At 43.6% G+C, this 17,755-nt stretch overlaps 1 protein-coding gene across 1 annotated transcript in view; it reads left to right on the top strand.

Annotated features, from left to right (window-relative positions):
• Positions 1 to 17,755, top strand: part of ADAM12 (ADAM metallopeptidase domain 12) — a 373,557-nt gene that overhangs the window by 272,662 nt on the left and 83,140 nt on the right. Inside the window, exons 8-11 of the mRNA XM_025397498.1 lie at positions 2,421 to 2,486; positions 3,606 to 3,677; positions 11,067 to 11,236; positions 14,121 to 14,205. Coding sequence (XP_025253283.1) covers positions 2,421 to 2,486; positions 3,606 to 3,677; positions 11,067 to 11,236; positions 14,121 to 14,205 — 393 coding nt within the window. The remainder of the gene's footprint in view (positions 1 to 2,420; positions 2,487 to 3,605; positions 3,678 to 11,066; positions 11,237 to 14,120; positions 14,206 to 17,755) is intronic.

Below are 17,755 nucleotides of genomic sequence, written 5' to 3'. Positions count from 1 at the left end.
GGATGGTCTCGATCTCCTGACCTCGTGATCCACCCGTCTCGGCCTCCCAAAGTGCTGGGATTACAGGCTTGAGCCACCGCGCCCGGCGTGTCCATGTGTTTTTATTGTTCAACTCCCACTTGGTTCTCTGTTCCTGTGTTAGTGTGCTGAGGATAATGGCCTCCAGCTTCATCCATGTTCCTGCAAAGGACATGATCTCATTCCTTTTTATGGCAGCATAGTATTCCATGGTGTATATGGACCACATTTTCTTTATCCAGTCTATCAGTGATGGGCATTTGGGTTGGTTCCATGTCTTCAGCAACCAGTTTCAAATGTTGCTCTCCATATCACAAATTTAAAAACATGATTCTTTGTTGTTGTTGTTGCTGTTTTTAACTGGACAGCCAGATAGGTGGAAATCACGTGGGGATAATGTAAGCCTCTCTCTGTGTGTGCAGCTAGCAGTAGAATAAGCCTCTGCCCTGAGCCGAAGACTCCCCCAGTGCTTTTATTTATTATGTGGTTAAGCTTCCCTCTGAGCTTGCAGTTCTCTGAATTCGTGAGAAAATGTAGACTTCTCTGAAAATTGCAGAGACAGGAAAATTGTGTTCACATGTTTGTTTTTATTATCTGGAATTGTGTATTTTCTGAATGGCGATCCTAAGCCAGTTGGAAATATCCCATGGTCGTTTATGTCACCCCTCTGCAGGCTGAAAAGTGTAAACGTCTAAACAACCAGATTCCTTTCCATGAGTTTTTCAACAAGAGATTAGGTTTTCCTTTCTGGAGCTTTATTTTCTTCCGCATAATTAGCCAAATTTGTCAATGGTTCATCAGGGAATTGTGGGCAACAGAGAGGGTTCTGCCTCTTTCACGCCTCAGTGAGGAAAAAGGGCAAGGTCTTCACACGTCCAGAAGGTGACTCATTTTGTGTGCACCCGTGGGTACCATGGGGACAAAGGTTTTTTCTTTTATAAGTAACGCACAGTTATCCCCATAAAGCATGCCTACAGGTATACTTACAAAGCCTGACAATTTCTTCTCATAACGTTTAAACGTATGAGAAATTGTACCTTTCCTGGTGCTTTATTTTTCCTTTTCTGTAAGGTTTCCAGATATCTTTAGGAACACCTAAATTCGTGAATTAGCACAGCTGGGCAGCAAGAAGGAACACTGCTATAATACAAACATTTTTCTTGTAAAAATCTGTTTGGAAGATCCCGGACTGATAAGGATTTGTTTTATAAAAGATGTTTCCCTCAGGATTATGTGACTGGAAACCTGGCTCAAAGCATACTTTCGTGATTTTCTTTTGCTTTTGTCTGAAAGAGTGGTTATAACATGCAAGTTTTTACCTTGAAGCAGTGTGCGTAGTTAACTCATAAACCAGCAATATCAGTCATCAGGACCAAAGACCAACTCAACCCCCACTTCCTCCAACTGCATCTTATGGCAGAAACAGAGGCTTTGTTTTTTGTTTTTAATGTTTGCTTTTCCAGACCACCCTCCACGAACTGCTTTATTTCTCTGAAAAATGCGTTTGGAATTCTCCCAGTAATTCGCAGAAGAGTGTGAATGCTTTTTGAGGAAGTTTGATTAAAATGTGACCCACTTCAGGAGCCGCCTTTGTGGGGGACCGGGTTCCTATTTCTGCTGCCTGAATCATCTCCATTCATCCACTTCCATATCCACTTTCCATGTTTTCTCAACTGTTTCACTCTTAAGAAATCCCTGTTCTCCAGGGGCATATTGCAGTCTTATTTTTTCTTAACTCTATTTCTTTCTCTTTCTTTTAGCTCCTTTTTCCTCCTCATACCTTTCTCACTTCTCTGTTCATTAGTCTGACCGTTCCCTTTTCTCCAGACCGCCCCAGTCTTCCATTGCTTCTAATTAGATTTTTATATGATCATTTTTAAAATGATTTTATGGTTCCTGTTCAAAATGTATTCTCCTCCACTTTTCTCAAGTCTCAAAACAGGTACACTTAGACCATAAAGACAAAGGGAACAGCCACAATGCATTGAACTCCGTCATCTTCTCTAATGAGCTTCAAATGTGCTACACGTAGTCTGAAATACATGACCTTTGAGTGGCTGCTGTTCTAGAGAGTGCATTGATTCTGTTTGTTTATGTGCTCGTTTTATTTAACAATCTTGACTTTTTCTGCTCCAATAATCCATGATTCAGCAGAAAGGTTAAACTCCTTTTTAAGGGTTTTCCAAGTGGAAATGGAAGCTGGTCGCTCACGTTGAGAAGGTTTTACAAAGAGATGGTTGCAGCTGGGGTAAACTTCTAGATGGAATGGAGGTGTGGGGGGCCTGGTGGGGATGGGGGTATAGAGTCTCAACCTACAGTGTTTGGACTGAGAGACACTGGCAGTGTTCCAGAAGCCCCAGAGAGGCATTAAGAGAGACTAAGTGCATGTTCACTCTTGGCAGCATAAAAGGGAGACCCTCAAGGCAACCAAGTATGTGGAGCTGGTGATCGTGGCGGACAACCGAGAGGTAAGAAGCTTTTGAAATTTCTCAGTATGGTTGTTGAGAGAAAAAAGAAAAAGGACATGTTCTGCAAGTTATTACTTGCTTTAATGAATCTCATTTCCTATGTGCTCTTAAAAGCAGTGGAAACAACCCATTGAAACAATGGTTTTCTGATTTTATAAAGTATACAATATTAAAAATTTATTTGATCTATAAAGTAATGGCAAAGCCTGCAGGAAAAAAAAACAGAGTTGCCCTATAGCTAAGCGCTCCAAACGAGGAGAATTAACTGAGGGGAATGACAGAAGGCTTTAGATTATATTCTAAGACATTTTGGGGAAAAGTTTAGTCTTTAAAATGGCACATTTAAAATAATCGCATATGTCATTAATCAAAATGAATGAATGAATGAATGAAGGCTATAGAGACACAGCAGAAAAATCCTCCCCTCTGAGCTATGGCTTGATACTACCTCCGTTTTTTATTTTAATTAATTTTGAATTAGTTTTTCTAAAGATTATCTTCTCTGTATTTACTTACTGCCTCATTGGCATACATGAATTGGGTGATTGGGTAATATTTTCTCATAGACTCTTTCAACACATATGAATGAAACACAGGCTTGATTATTTTTCAGAAAACGATTCCCGTTCTGGAAGGTCAGATTAGAGAGGGGAATGGGAAATTTGTTGATTTTTTTTTTTTTGTCTGTTCTCCTCTGGATTGTTTGACAAGTTGCCATGAGCTTCTATTACTTTTACTTTTTAATTTTTAAAAACAAATACAAAGAAAATTTCTCAGGAAGTCAAAATCAAGTCGATGATATGAAAAATGGCTTTGGACTGACTTCTAGTTGTCTGTTTCCTCTTTGCCAAAACATGTCACTGCCTCCATCATTTATGAGGCTGGAAAATTGCAGAAGTTGCTGTCTTGAGAGCACTTGGCTTAGGCAAATTTCAGGGAATTTCAGGGAGTCCCCAGCCGGGAAAGATATTCAGCAGGATGCAAGCTCATTTCACCATGAACTGTGGAGGGTCCCCAGTGGTTTGTAAAGTCCCAAGACTTCACATTTCCAGGAGCCAGGAAGATGAGACATGATTGATATTCTTGCTGGTATTAATGCTGACATTTAAAATTGTTAAGTTTCAGAGGCAAGGAAAAGATCTGGAAAAAGTTAAGCAGCGATTAATAGAGATTGCTAATCACGTTGACAAGGTAAGTTCTTTTTCGGTAGTTAAATCATTCAGATCATGTAAATGTTTGGAAATGAGATTGGGGGACCTCATCTGACTTAGCACGGAGACGAGATTCTGCCTCTGGGCCTTGGGTTGGAACTGTTTCCTGTCCTCTGAGTGTATAATTCCTGGGTGCTGGGGCAGCTTCAGGGGATGCCAGACCACAGCTGTCTGGACTTTGGTGGCCTTGGGGACATGTCTTCCTCCAGGCTGTCTTCTGGTCAGGTGGAATACCAGTCTGAGGGTGTTTTGGACTTCCCAGTTAGCTCCAGAACCCCTACAGAGTTCATTGATCCTTTGGATTGCTCCTGAGCCAGCCTCTCCCAGGTCTCCCGATGACAGATCCCACAGGCCCCTGCCATCTGTCCCCATCATTGCAGGCCTGTACCAATGTAACCCTGAGGGTGGGCTTGCATTTCTAAGGGATCCATAGGCTTCACTGTCCTGGAACACAGGAGTTGACTTTCAGCTCAATCAGCTATTGGAAAATCCCTTGCTAAGAACAAATAGGTCAGAAACTCACCTTTCACAAAGATAATTTCCTTGCTGGAGGAGCCCCTGGAAACCGGGTCCTATTCCTGGGGTACTTGTTCACTAACCGCTCCTCACACTGTGGGCCGGCAAAGAAAATGGCAGCGCTCTCTGTGTAAACCACCTGTCCTTCCTCAATGCGTCCTGCTGGAGAGGATGTTGGCTGTTTGATGCTGATGACCCTCAGCCTAAAATAGGCTTCTTACAAGTCCCGCATATTGGAGTTGCCCTGGGAGCTTCTGAAAGCATTGCTGCTTTCAAGGGGCAGGGCAGGGGAGGAAGTTAGACCTCAGAATTTTCAGAAGCTCCCCAGCAATTCTCATGTGCAATGTGGATGGCAACCGCTGTCCTAAAGCAGCCATAGTCTCTCAGGAATACTGAGTCTCTTGCCTGCGGGGACAGTGTGAGAAGGGATCCGGTCATGGCTGAGCCTTTCACAGCCATGGTCCTCTGAAACAGCAGATTTTACACACAGTGGTTGGTGAGGGTGCCTCACTCTAGCCTTGTTTCCAAGCCATCTTATTCGATTTGAATTGCATTTTCTAAGTTTTCAGAAAAATGAAGGCAAAGGCCCTTCCAGAAATTCGGCTCCATGTTGCAAGGCCTTATGCCCTCTGCATCAATAATTCAGAATGAATCAGGTGTGGTTCTTCTACTTGAGAACGTCAAGGCTGGTAAGGAAGCAGGCATGCAACCCACATAGCATGTCCAAGGCGTTAGGAACGATCCATGCTATGAATGGAAGTTTATGGGGATGCAGAAGAGGATCACTTACTTCTTCCCGGGGCCAGGGAGTCTTTGCAGGGAGAGGATCCTAAAAGGTAAGTTCAGTTTCACCATGAGCATAGCAGAAGAGGGAGTATGTGTGATGTGGACATGTATGTGTTTCGTGTGCATGTACATGCATGTGTGTTCCTATATGTGTTCATGTGTGTTCATACATGTGTGTGCCCTGCATGCATGTATGTGTGTTTGTGTACATGCATGCTCATATTGTATGCAAATGCATGCATGCAGAGCTAGGGCAGGAGGAGATGAAGCTGCAAAGATTCACAGTGCTCAGGGCCCCGGCTGTTCTACGAAGCCATCTTGATGTTATTCTGCAGTGAATGGAGAGCTAGGTGAATGTTTTTAAGCAGGGGAGAGACACAGGGGATGGTAGAAAGATATCCCTGCAGTTAGTGTGAAGGGTGGAGTAACCAAAGACAAATAGGGCTGAGAGGAGCCTATTGCATAGAAATGATAAAGGCCTGACCGGGAGCCGTGGCTCACGCCTATAATCCTAGCACTTTGGGAGGCCAAGGCGGGCAGATCACGAGGTCAAGAGATTGATACCATCCTAGCCAACATGGTGAAACCCCGTCTCTACTAAAAATACAAAAATTAGCTGGGCGTGGTGGTGGGCACCTGTAGTCCCAGCTACTCGGGAGGCTGAGGCAGGAGAATTGCTTGAACCTGGGAAGCCGAGGTTGCAGTGAGCTGAGATCGCGCCACTGCACTCCAGCCTGGTGACAGAGCGAGGTTCCATCTCAAAAAAAGAAGAAGAAAAAGAAGTGATAAAGGCCTGACATGACCCAGGGCAGGGGAAGTGGGGATGTGAGAAGGACGAGGACTGAGAGATGCTTGAAGGGATGTGTTTCCTGATTACTATTTTTACCAGTTACGGTGTGTCAGGCTCTAAGTGCTTTGCATATGCTCTCAGGTACGTGCTATTGTTCCTATTTTTAAAGCAGAGGAAGCTGAGATGGGCAGAGGTTAGTCATTTGCAGGACGAGGGATGAGTGCTAGTCTTGCTGAACCCCAGCGGCAAGGGCTCTTGGCTTTGACTCTACTCTACCTGCTGTGAGTCAGGACCTCATGATGACCAAGCAGAGGCTGAGGGCGAGTAGGAGGCCATGTGACCCCCAGTTTCGTTGGAATGGAGAGGCAGGTAGACGATGCTTCATACCCAAGGAAAGCAGGAGCAGGAAGAAGAGTTCTGAAGGGCACTCTGAGCAGTCAGAGATGTGGGCTTGCCACTCAGAGAGAGGCTATGGCTGCATGGAACTTTCTGGAAGTCAGAAAAACCCACATGGCCATTGATATCCTGGGATGATATTGCCCTTGTCCACCTTTGAAGTAGGTCAAACTCCCTGGCAACCCCTGCCCGTTGATGTGTTTTCAGTAGTTACTCTTTGCAGATTCAACTTTATCCCAAAGCCCAGGTGCAGGAGAATCCTGGTGAAAGGTGAGTCCTGGCAAGGGGATGAAGGGTGGGTCTTAGAGGAGACATCGAAGATAGCGTGGCAGTTAGAACTGGACCTCGGTCTAGGCTGGACATTAGAACGCCTGGAGGGGAGTTTGTTTGTCTATCTGTTTATATGTTTACTTTTAGAAATACTGATTCCCACACCTTGGCCCAGGGATTCTGATTTGGTTGACCTGGCGTGGGGCCTGGGTACAGATATTCTCCAGGGTCCTCTAGTTATCCTAACGTGAAGCGGGACTGAGCCATGCTGGCCTGGAGGGCGGAAGGCTTAGGTGCCTGAGCTGGGAGCGCAGGTGCCATTCCGAGACGAGAGAGCTGGATTGTTGCCCGGAAGGCCTCGGGTTATCCTCAGACTGTCCAATGAGGAGAGAACACGAGTTCTTCTTAGACCTCGGGAGCAAAAGGAAATGATAAACTATATTAAACCCAAACTGAAAATTGCTGAAGCCCCATTTTTAAAAAGGGATGTGTTTGGGTCCTCTGTGTTTGTATTTCTTTACATTTATTCTAGGTTATATCTTGCTTCAGTTTGCAAAACCAAAAATGAGCAATTGGGGGTTTGTTAATAACTCGTACTGGTAATTAGAAAACACCATGCCTTGGAAAAGTCCTAACGGACTCCTGGAGTTTGCCAGCCTGGCGGTCCTTGTGTTTCTGGCAGGGAGAGAGCCGATTTGCTGAGCACACAGCTACCCCTGGCCCTGGCATCCCTGTCCATCCCCAGCAGATACCAAAGACCTTGGAGGAGATACCCAGACTCCCTGGGAGACTTGGTGCTTCCAAGTCTATTAACAGATGACTCCCAGCCCTGTTACACAATTCTCAATTTCAGTTTTTCAACTCTACAAATGAAAGTGTCTTATCCCAGAAAACAATGACTGTGCCAGTGGCAACTTCCTCATTTGCTGAAGTCTTGGCTCTCCTGGCCCATTCTAAATTAATAACTGCTGGCTGCGTGGAGAAAGAGGACATCCNNNTCCTGGCCCATTCTAAATTAATAACTGCTGGCTGCGTGGAGAAAGAGGACATCCCAGACTAGAAGACAGAAGAGTGGTTTAGTGACGAAGGTGACATTCTGGAATGTTCAGGAAAGTCCCCCATAAGCAAAACACAGAAGGCATGTCTGACACTCATGCTTCCAGGCCAGATGCTGAGAATTTTCCCTGAGTCCTCATTACATCCCCACAGGAGCCCGGGGAATGCACCTGCCAATGGAGCTATCGTGGGGTTTGCATCTTCCACCCTTCGCCTCCAGTCTGTCCTCCTTATTCATTAGGAAGCTAGTGTCAGCTGCAAATTCAGGGAACTGCTTCTGAAAGGACTCATAGCCTATGTATTTAATTTCTTTTTTTTCTTTCTTTCTTTTTTTTTTTTTTTTTTTTTGACAGAGTCTTGCTCTATCCCCAAGGCTGGAGTGCAGTGGCGCCATCTTGGCTTACTGCAACCTCCACCTCCCAGGTTCAAGCGATTCTCCTGCCTCAGCTTCCCGAGTAGCTAGGATTACAGGTGCCCACCAACAGGCCTGACTAATTTTTGTATTTTTTGCAGGGATGAAGTTTCACTATGTTGGACAGGCTGGCCTCAAACTCCTCACCTCAAGTGATCTGCCTGCCTCAGCCTCCCAAAGTGCTGGGATTACAGGCATGAGCCACCATGTTCAGCCTCTGTATATTTAATTTCGTAGGGTATTTTCACTCATGTGACAGTTTTCTTTCCCTCCTGTCCCAAACCAGTTGCCTGAAAGGTGCAGTTTCCCTCATTAGACCCCAGGGGATTCTGCCTCACTGTTTCTTCCCGAAAGTCTCCAGTGCAGTGTCCCTGGACTTCCTATATGCACCACTGCTTGGCAGTTCACTCTATTGGAGTTAACTGAACTGACAGCTCAGTGTGCTATGCCTTAAGCTCCTGGTGACCTCTGAGCATTTGGGTAGCAGGGGCGAGGGCATCCTAATCTTTGCTCTCTCTGCCACTGCCAGCCCAACCCACAGCAAGAGGCAAGCAAATATTTGTTACTGTTGTGTAAACAGGTGAATCGCTTCAGCTGGGTCTCTGACTGTGTCCACATATGTTCTGGGCTTTGTAAGTCAGGCAGGCAGCTGCCAAGCTCCATTTGTACCGCAGAGGGCCGTGAGCTTCTCTCTGGGCCTGGGGTCACAGTGGGCCATCTTGGGAGGGAGTCTTAGCGCTCACAGAAGACGGCAGTGTTACCTAGTGGTTTCAAACATGAGCATCAGGGTTAGCTGGCCTGTGTTCGAACCCCAGCCATGGAGTCACAATCTTAAGTCACCTGACTTCTCCAAGCCTCCGTGTCTTTGACTATAAAATAGAAATAATAATAATTCTAAACTCATAGAGTTATTTTCAGGATTAAGCCACAGCACAGAAAGCACCGTGGCATCATGCCTGTGATGTAGTAATGCTCACTACACATTAGCTGTGGTGGTGGTGATTAGGAAGAATCAAAAGGAACCCGTCAGCAGCCCTGGAAAGAACTTTCAGAGCAGGCAGTAAAGGCATCATGTATGATGACTTGATGTGAGTTTAGCGTATATAACAGTCAAACAATGGCACTAATTTTGGAGAGGGGAGATTGTCTGTTATATTACTACTAAGTATGAAATCTGTTCTAAGGATGTGGTTTGAGAGGCCTAGTAGGTGGAAATGCAAAACCCATCATTATCATGAAAAGCTCCTTGATTAGGAAGCAGCAAACCTAGCACTGAGGAATGATGACAATTAGTCCTTTGCAGACCTTCGTTACTGCCTCCATGCAACACTCCTGGGAGGCAAACCTAGTGTCTTCTTCCCAGATGACAACTCTGAGCCCACGCAAGGTGTCTGACTCCGAGGACGTCTCTTAGCAAGCTGGTATACGCGTCAGCATTGGATCAGCTACGTTTCTGCTTTCTGATCACTGTTACCTTTGTATATAATAGAACTGAAAATGTAATCTCTCAGCGAACAGCAGCCAAACATGTGCACTGAGAGTTCCAGAGCCAGCCAGGAACTTATTTTTGCCCCGGAAGCCTGGGCTGGGAGTTTGCAAGTAGATGGCGTGGGCCATGCAATTCTTGATTGAAAACCAACTATTGGACTGTGTTGTAGTCATGTAATTGTCTCGTTAACTCATTAATGTAATGTCTGTAATTGTGATCTGTTTGAAACCAAGTTGGACCAATGCAATCCGCATATATTCTGCAATGCAGTTTGTACCCCGGTCATATTCTCCTGCTAACCCAATGCTCACCAGATGACTGTGGGGACCAGCAAGGGAAAAGCTGAGCTTGCCTTATGTGGGTTAGAATCTAGGGTCAGATGTTCAACTTTGAGGATTTTCTTGTACTTTAGTTCACCATGTTGGAATAGTGCCTAACTAGCAAATGCAGAACTTCTATAAGTTTTGTTATTGGCCAGATGCTTCTAGCAACTGAGAATAGGACCTGCTTTTATCTGGTGCTTGGCTTTGGTTGCTATCACTAGCCACCCTTTTCTCCTTGGCTACCTGGGATCTCAGAAGATGAGGGCTTTCTCCCTGTGTGCTGCCTCATACACCAGGGGCATTGAAAGATTTGACAGCCAACCAGGTGACACCATGTCCTCGCCCCCTCAGCCATGAGTACAAAACCATCTCCTTGTCTATGTAATGCCTATGAGGATGGTGGGTAGGTCATACCTTTACCCTGACCACTCATGCTGGCCCTCTGAACTCCTATGAAACAAAGCCATCCCTTAGTCCCTGGAGGAGTTGCTTTTCTCTGCTCTGACCCAGGACGACCTGCCTGTAGGTGTAGTCAGGTATGGGCTGTAGGCTGAAGTCAGGAACACCCAAAGATGGTGGGGGCAGGCAGGGGAGTGAGAAGTCTTGCTTTCAGTGCTGTGCCAGCTGCTTTGTTTCACAGGCCCTTAAAAGAGGAACTTCATTTAACAGATCTTTCCATGACAGTGCTGGTGAGCTAACTTCTGGCTGTTGGGAGGATAGTCATTAGTGTTCCTGAAGAAGGACTCTGTTTATGCCTTCGTTATTCTGAAAGATACTAACTTCTTCATTTCATTAAAACCTTCTACGTTGATTATAGGTGACAGAATATGATAGTGTTGGCCAAGGCTGAGACTTTGCTGAAAAATTAATACAGATTCATTTTCAGTAACTCACAAGCAGAACATTTTGCTCAAAATGAACAAGTTATTGTCCTTGGCAGAAGCGTCTGAAAGATCCTAATTCACTTATTGTTTCACTCGCAGTGGATATTCACTGGCCATCTTTAGCTATAATATACATCTGTATGCACATTTTAAATCACCAATGAATCATTTGAAATGAGTGCTTCCATACAAATGAAAGCAGACAGTACAAAGCTAATCACTTCAGCATCTAATTGGTCAACCTTCGAGAACCTAGTTAACACATTACTTCGCATTAGGCACTGCAAATATTTCTTAAATTCCAACACCACAGGAACCAAAGAGCACAGAGATATTTTCCCACCTGTGTCAGTGAACCTCAAATAATGCAAATCTGTTCTAATTTTCATTTTGAGTTTTCATTAACGTGATCCCAACTCCAATGCCAGTTTTGCCTGTTTCGCCCAGTTTTACAGACCACTGAACATTCGGGTCGTGTTGGTAGGCGTGGAAGTGTGGAATGACATCGACAAATGCTCTATAAGTCAGGACCCGTTCACCAGCCTCCATGAATTTCTGGACTGGAGGAAAATGAAGCTTCTACCTCGCAAATCCCATGACAACGCGCAGCTTGTCAGGTAGGGAGTTCCGTCTTCTGTCTGCTTAGAAACAAGAGTGCCCTCGGCGAAGCCCTTAGTTTCACCTGTACAGCCCCGGGAGCTGCCACCTTTCTGCAGAGCACACTGCCTTGTATAAGGGGGCTTCTCAGCTCACACCAGGGGGCAGATGCCACCCTCACCTGAAACTGAAGGTCTGTTAGGAAAGTCTCCCTCTGAACACCCTGGGAAACCTGTCCCTCTACAGAATTTTCATTTCCTTCTTCCAGAACCTGGACATTTTATTCTGTACCAATTTTTCTGATTTTAGCTGTGATGTAAAGTTGTTCTGAGTAGCCTATTTTTTTGTTTTGTTTTTTGTTTGTTTGTTTTTGAGACAGAGTCTGTCTCTGTCGCCAGGCTGGAGTGCAGTGGCGTGATCTCGGCTCACTGCAACCTCCGACTCCCTGGTTTAAGCGATTCTCCTGCCTCAGCCTCCCAAGTAGCTGGGATTACAGGCAAGTGCCACCACGCCCAGCTAATTTTTGTTTTTTTTTTTTTTGGTAGAGACAGGGTTTCACCATGTTGGCCAGGATGGTCTCGACCTCCTGACCTCGTGATCCACCCGCCTCGGCCTCCCAAAGTGCTGGGATTACAGGCATGAGCCACCACCCCTGACCAAGTAGCCTGTTTTTAAAGATTCATCGTTATTAGTGGAAAATGTGTGTTTATACAAGATCTAAGGACAGTATTTTGGGTGAATATTGTCAGATTCCTGGAGGGAAAAAAGACTTCACTCCTCCTCCTGTTGTGGCTGTGACTCTTTGGTTTTCTAGATGAGAGACTATCAGGAAGTATAGCACATTTACCTTGTGTTCCCTCTTTCAACCAATATGCATCGAGTACCTGTTAGGAACCAAACAGTGTTTCGGGGGCTTTGAACACCGTGGTGACCAACACTGTAAATCTCCCTGCTCTCAGAAGTCTCCACTCTACTGAGAGACAACAAGAAAGAGGACAGTTTCAGTGTAATCAACTGGAAGATGATAAACTAAGGGAAAGCATAGCTCTATTATAACTATAGCACAAAAATTGGTGGGATGTTGCAGATGCCTTTATACTTAAAAGGAACAATCTTACAACAATCTAAATAGGTATGAAGTAGATGTTTCTAGAAGCGACAATTTTTTTTATTTGCTTTTTTTTATTATACTTTAAGTTCTAGGGTACACGTGCACAATGTGCAGATTTGTTACATATGTACACATGTGCCATGTTGGTATGCTGCACCCATTAACTCGTCATTTACATTAGGTATATCTCCTAATGCTATCCCTTCCCCCTCTCCCCACCCATGACAGGCCCCGGTGTGTGATGTTCCCCACCCTGTGTCCAAGTGTTCTCATTGTTCAATTCCCACCTATGAGTGAGAACATGCGGTTTTTGGTTTTCTGTCCTTGCGATAGTTTGCTCAGAATGATGGTTTCCAGAGAAGTGATAAATATTTATTTAAATCTTTAAATACTTTGTGCCACTATTCTTTTGTCGTCATGTGGCTTATAGCAGAGAAAAGGACACCTTCTGGGACAGAGACTCTTTCCCTTGAAAAACCCAAGGTAGCTATTGAACATTTGTGGAAAGTTAAAAAACCAGTCCTACCCCATTGTCACTTTAGAAAATGCCTACGTCTGAACTGAGGCTGTTGGCATTCCTTGATAATTTACTTTGGCTGTTTTCACAGGGTTCCCCCCTGCCCCCACCCTTGGATATTTGTGGTTGCCTCACATTTTATGCATTGATTAGTCTTGAACTACTAAAAGTACATTTTGTGTATTTCGAGTCAGAGTGTTTTGATATTTTTCCCAAATGGAGTCTGTCCAACTTGAACATCTGGAAATAAATTATTATTTTATGTAACCTTATTATTTACATACGTGTATAATTGTATCTGTTCATGTAGTCTATATAGATGTAAATAAAGGTGGAAATTTCTACTACAGTAAATATAAGTATAGTAGGATAGGTGGATAGAGAGGCAGGGAGGGAGGGAGGAAGAAAGGAAGGGAGGGAGGGAGAAGGTTCTATATATACTTACCACTTTCTGTTCAATTGACCATAACTAAAATATCTAACTTTTCAAACAATATATCTGTATACATACATGGCCAAGAGTATTGGTAAGTCATTTGACTCCTTTAAAGGAAATTCAACAAATACAACATTTTCTTTTTCACGCATGAGGTTGGAATTAACAGCACTTGTGTTCAACAGGCCCTTGGTGTCATTAGAGTCATAATCAGGTTAAGATTCCAGATAGAAGGACAACTGCATTGAAGCCATGAAGTCCCCTTCCAGAAGCTTCCTGCCTAGGTGCCAAGGTTTTGCGGGTGCTCACTTGTTCTACACTGGCTCCAGGGTTGATAATTTTTCTGCCAATTTCAATTTTGCAAGCTATCTCAGCAGGCCATTTTGAAGGAGTTTTGGTGTCTGGCGGAACTGTAGTAAGTTATCCAGGAAAGCAGTTAAGCTACAGGGAAAATCTAGTAAACCATCTAATGCATTTCTTTTAGTTAACAGTGATTCTCTGTGACTATTTTCAGCCTTTCCATCAGCAGACATTGTTTAAATGGAGCAGCTTCCTACAGTCCATTAGGAAATAGGCAGATTACAACTTATAAGTACAAAAGTAATAACTGGTTGTCGTCTGAGTCTTGAAAACAAAACTCTAAAAGATGATGGAAACATGATGCAACTGCAGAAATAAAATTTTCAGGGAAAAAAGATAAAATCACATGTGAATATACCCTCATACAGCTGTTTTTATTTTTGCATATTTTATTGCAGGAATATCCAACAGAATTTTTAAATATTAGAGAATGCCCCCATTCTAATTTGATTAAAGAAAGTCCTCTCTTTTATTTCCTAGTGGGGTTTATTTCCAAGGGACCATCATCGGCATGGCCCCAATCATGAGCATGTGCACGGCGGAACAGTCTGGGGGAATTGTCATGGTAAGCCAAGGGCATCGGGAGCTGGTTCCCCTTGTTAATGATTCCCCAGGAAGTCACTACTTTTATCAGACTTTGTGAAGATAGATCCTTTCCTTTAACGCTTTTTAGATTTAACTCTGGTTTTACTCTAGCTGTATTTATAATTTTATATATCCTGCAGTATTTTAGGAACTGTTTAAAAGCAAATTGCACACAGGAAAGGTGGGCGTGTAAAATATCTCAGCAGAGGCAAGCCTACCTCTTTTATGGAGAAACATTTTCAACCGGGACTTTCCAAACCAGGAATTCCTCCCAGCACTGGGGTGAGCCAGGGCATTGGGGTTGCCCTCATCATGCAGCTGTTGGGACGCCCTGTGGTCTCACCAGACATTCCCATTTGAATTTTTTTCTGATGGTTCTGTCTCCAAGCCCAATGGCCCAAAGTCTGAGGTTTTTAGCTCTTTACCACTGCAAATGCTTTACATACCTTCTGGCCAGTATACACTTTGTCTTTAAAATAACCTTATTCTTGGAAGTCAGAAACCCAGGTTTATTGCTTTACAAGGATCATTTTGTCATGTATAAGCTATATATGTTTGGGGAAGGAAATACAATGGGAAGACTATTTGGGACTCATTATGAATGTAGGAGGGAGGTAGCTTTGACAGGCTTGCCCAGCAGGGGGCGTGTGCTCCATTTCATCACATAATTAAAGGAGAGGTTTTCACCCTATGTTGTCCCCACTCTGAAAATTTAGTGTCTCCTCCGCACCAGACCTCAGACAGGGAGTATCCTCAGAGACCATTCCTCCATCTCCATTAAACAAACAGAACCCTGCCCTCCCAAGAAACTGTGAGTTCCTCCATGTTTTTTGAACAGAACATGCATGAATGTTCGGTTGTATTACATGGTGGAAGGAGTTATGTTCTGCTGATGATTACTTTCTGTCCACATACTGCATAACCAGATCTTCATGAATATACGGAACCAACATTTCCCTCCTCTCTGGGCTCAGAGAGTGGTCATTCATGTAAGCCTGCACTAAGGGTCAAAGCTGCGTGGAGGGATTGCCCCCGCTTACTGGTTTCTGGCTTGAGCGGTGACTCCCTTGTTTTCTGTGGACCTGGAGGCCCTGCATGTGATCTCCACCATGGCAGTCCTTGGCGCGTTTGGTTTTTGTTGATGCCAGGTTCATTTCAAGTCAGATCCCAACTCTATTTTTACAGAGCAGACTGCACATTTTTAAGAGGCAATAATTTTCTGTTTCATGATTCCATGGTCCGTTGCTACTGACTTTGCCACTTAAAGTTGGCATCATATTTTTTTTAGAGCTGAAACTCAGTTCTTCATAAGCATGGTAAGTTCTGCTGCTGTGCAGTGCTGAAATGGGCCTATAACCCATGTCACCATAGTAAGTGGCTTTCTTCAGGGCATGTCCCTTATTCTATTTCCATACAAGCATTTGATCAAAATTCCTTCTTTAGAAGGATACAGGGAAGCCTATTTTTTAAAAGATATATGAAAATGAATGTGGGAAATATAAGGAAATTTTGTGTAATGCAGTAAGAATCAAGTGAAGATCAAAGTTAATTATCAGGAAATATGTTTTAGCAATTTGACAGCAGCTAGCATCATCCTTAGACACACTGCTTACACGTACCACATATAACAGAAACATCAAATAGGATAAAAATGCCTCAGCACCTTTGATTTCTACAAAAGTCATGAAATCAGCAAGATCAACATCTTGACCGGACCTAACACTTCTAGACTCACTTTCTTTTCCTGTGTCTCTAAAGTTACATTCACGGGCATCCCGTGTGACTATGCTTCATTCGAGGACTCACAAATCTAAGAGGAAGGAAGCAATGTAGCAAGGAAGCAGAGATCCTCATAAAATTGAAAATAGGATTGTAGTGCCATTTCTGTATTTTTCAAAATATAGCAAATCATTAATTTCAGTAACTGAAAGTCATTCCTTTATAGCTAACTGGCCTAAAACAGCCTTGGTTTGGAAATAATATTAATAGCATGAATAAAAAGATTTTTTTTTCTTACTACAAATGTAAACTGTTTATCAAGGTCTCTTAAGAGACATTCTGTTTATAATCATTGATGCGTGAAAGAATGTAAAACAATCTGGCAACTAAAAACCAAGATATTCAATGACACAAAAGAATCAGAAGAATATTTTTTAATGATAAATTTCTTGAATTTTGTGCCAGAGCGTGCTAACTTCAGCCCCCATGTTCTTAGACTGACTACATTCTCTTCACTTTTGTGTTATTTTTGAGAACCGATTTCCTGAAACATATTTGTAAAGATTCCTACAACAGGAAACTCTAAAATCTAAACAAAGTAATTTATTAGGAATTTCATCTTGGTTCCTTGATATGCCATTGTTTTCTTAGACCGAAGGCTTGTTGTAAACACTGTCAACACACCTGTAAGATCTTGCATGAGCACACTTTTATCCAGGAGCCTCACACAGACTGTCTGTATCGGTGTGCTCTCTGAAATGCAGCATCATTTGTTTTAGCCCATCTTCTGTTGATTCTAACAGAATACTTGAAACTGGGTAATTTATAAAGAAAGGGAATTTATTTCTTACAGTTACAGAGGCCGAGAAGTTCAAGGTAGAGGGGCACACCTGATAGGGCTTCTTGTGGGTGAGGACTCTCTGAAGAGTCCCAAGGCAGTGCGGGGCATCACATGGCAAGGGAGCTGAACAAACTAGCTCAGGTTCCTCTTCTTGTTATGAAGCCACTGGTCCCTCTCTCATGATAACCCATGAATGCATTAACCCATTAGTCCATTAATCCATGGATGGATTAATACATTATGAGGGCAGAGTCCTCATGACCCAAACCCTTTTTTTTTTTTTTTTTTTTTTTTGAGACAGAGTCTCACTCTGTTGCCCAGGCTGGAGTGCAGTGGCACGATCTCAGCTCACTGCAAGCTCCACCTCCCGGGTTCACGCCATTCTCTTGCCTCAGCTTTCCGAGTAGCTGGATCTACAGGCGCCCACCACCACGCCTGGCTAATTTTTTGTATTTTTAGTAGAGACGGGGTTTCACCGTGTTAGCCAGGATGGTCTTGATCTCCTGACCTCGTGATCCCCCCGCCTCGGCCCCCCAAAGTGCTGGGATTACAGGCGTGAGCCACTGGGCCTGGCCTGACTCAATCACTTTTTAAAGGCCCCACGTCCAATACTGTCATACTGGGATTAAGCTTCAGCATGCGTTTTGGAGGGAACAAACATTCAAACCATAGCAGCACTGTTTCTTGGAAAACATCTTATCTCTTTCCTAAGTAGCACAAAGCAAGATTCAAACAAGGTACTTTCCTTATTCTGTGGTATACAGGCCTTTTCAGAAATGTTGTATATAGGCACTGTTTCTGTAGATCATATACACTAATTAATTTCAGTTTGTAAAAGTTAAGTAACTATGTTTTTTAGTTAATTTCTAGTATCTGTTTGAGCCAAGCCATCCAGGCACTCCACTAAGTTAGCGGTGGCCAAGTAGTGCTTGCTGAGTGGAGAAACCACCTTCCACATCCAAGCAAAAGG

Source organism: Theropithecus gelada, chromosome 9 (genome assembly GCF_003255815.1).
Source record: "Theropithecus gelada isolate Dixy chromosome 9, Tgel_1.0, whole genome shotgun sequence".
Classification (NCBI taxonomy): domain Eukaryota; kingdom Metazoa; phylum Chordata; class Mammalia; order Primates; family Cercopithecidae; genus Theropithecus; species Theropithecus gelada.
This window is presented reverse-complemented; position numbering and strand designations above follow the sequence as displayed.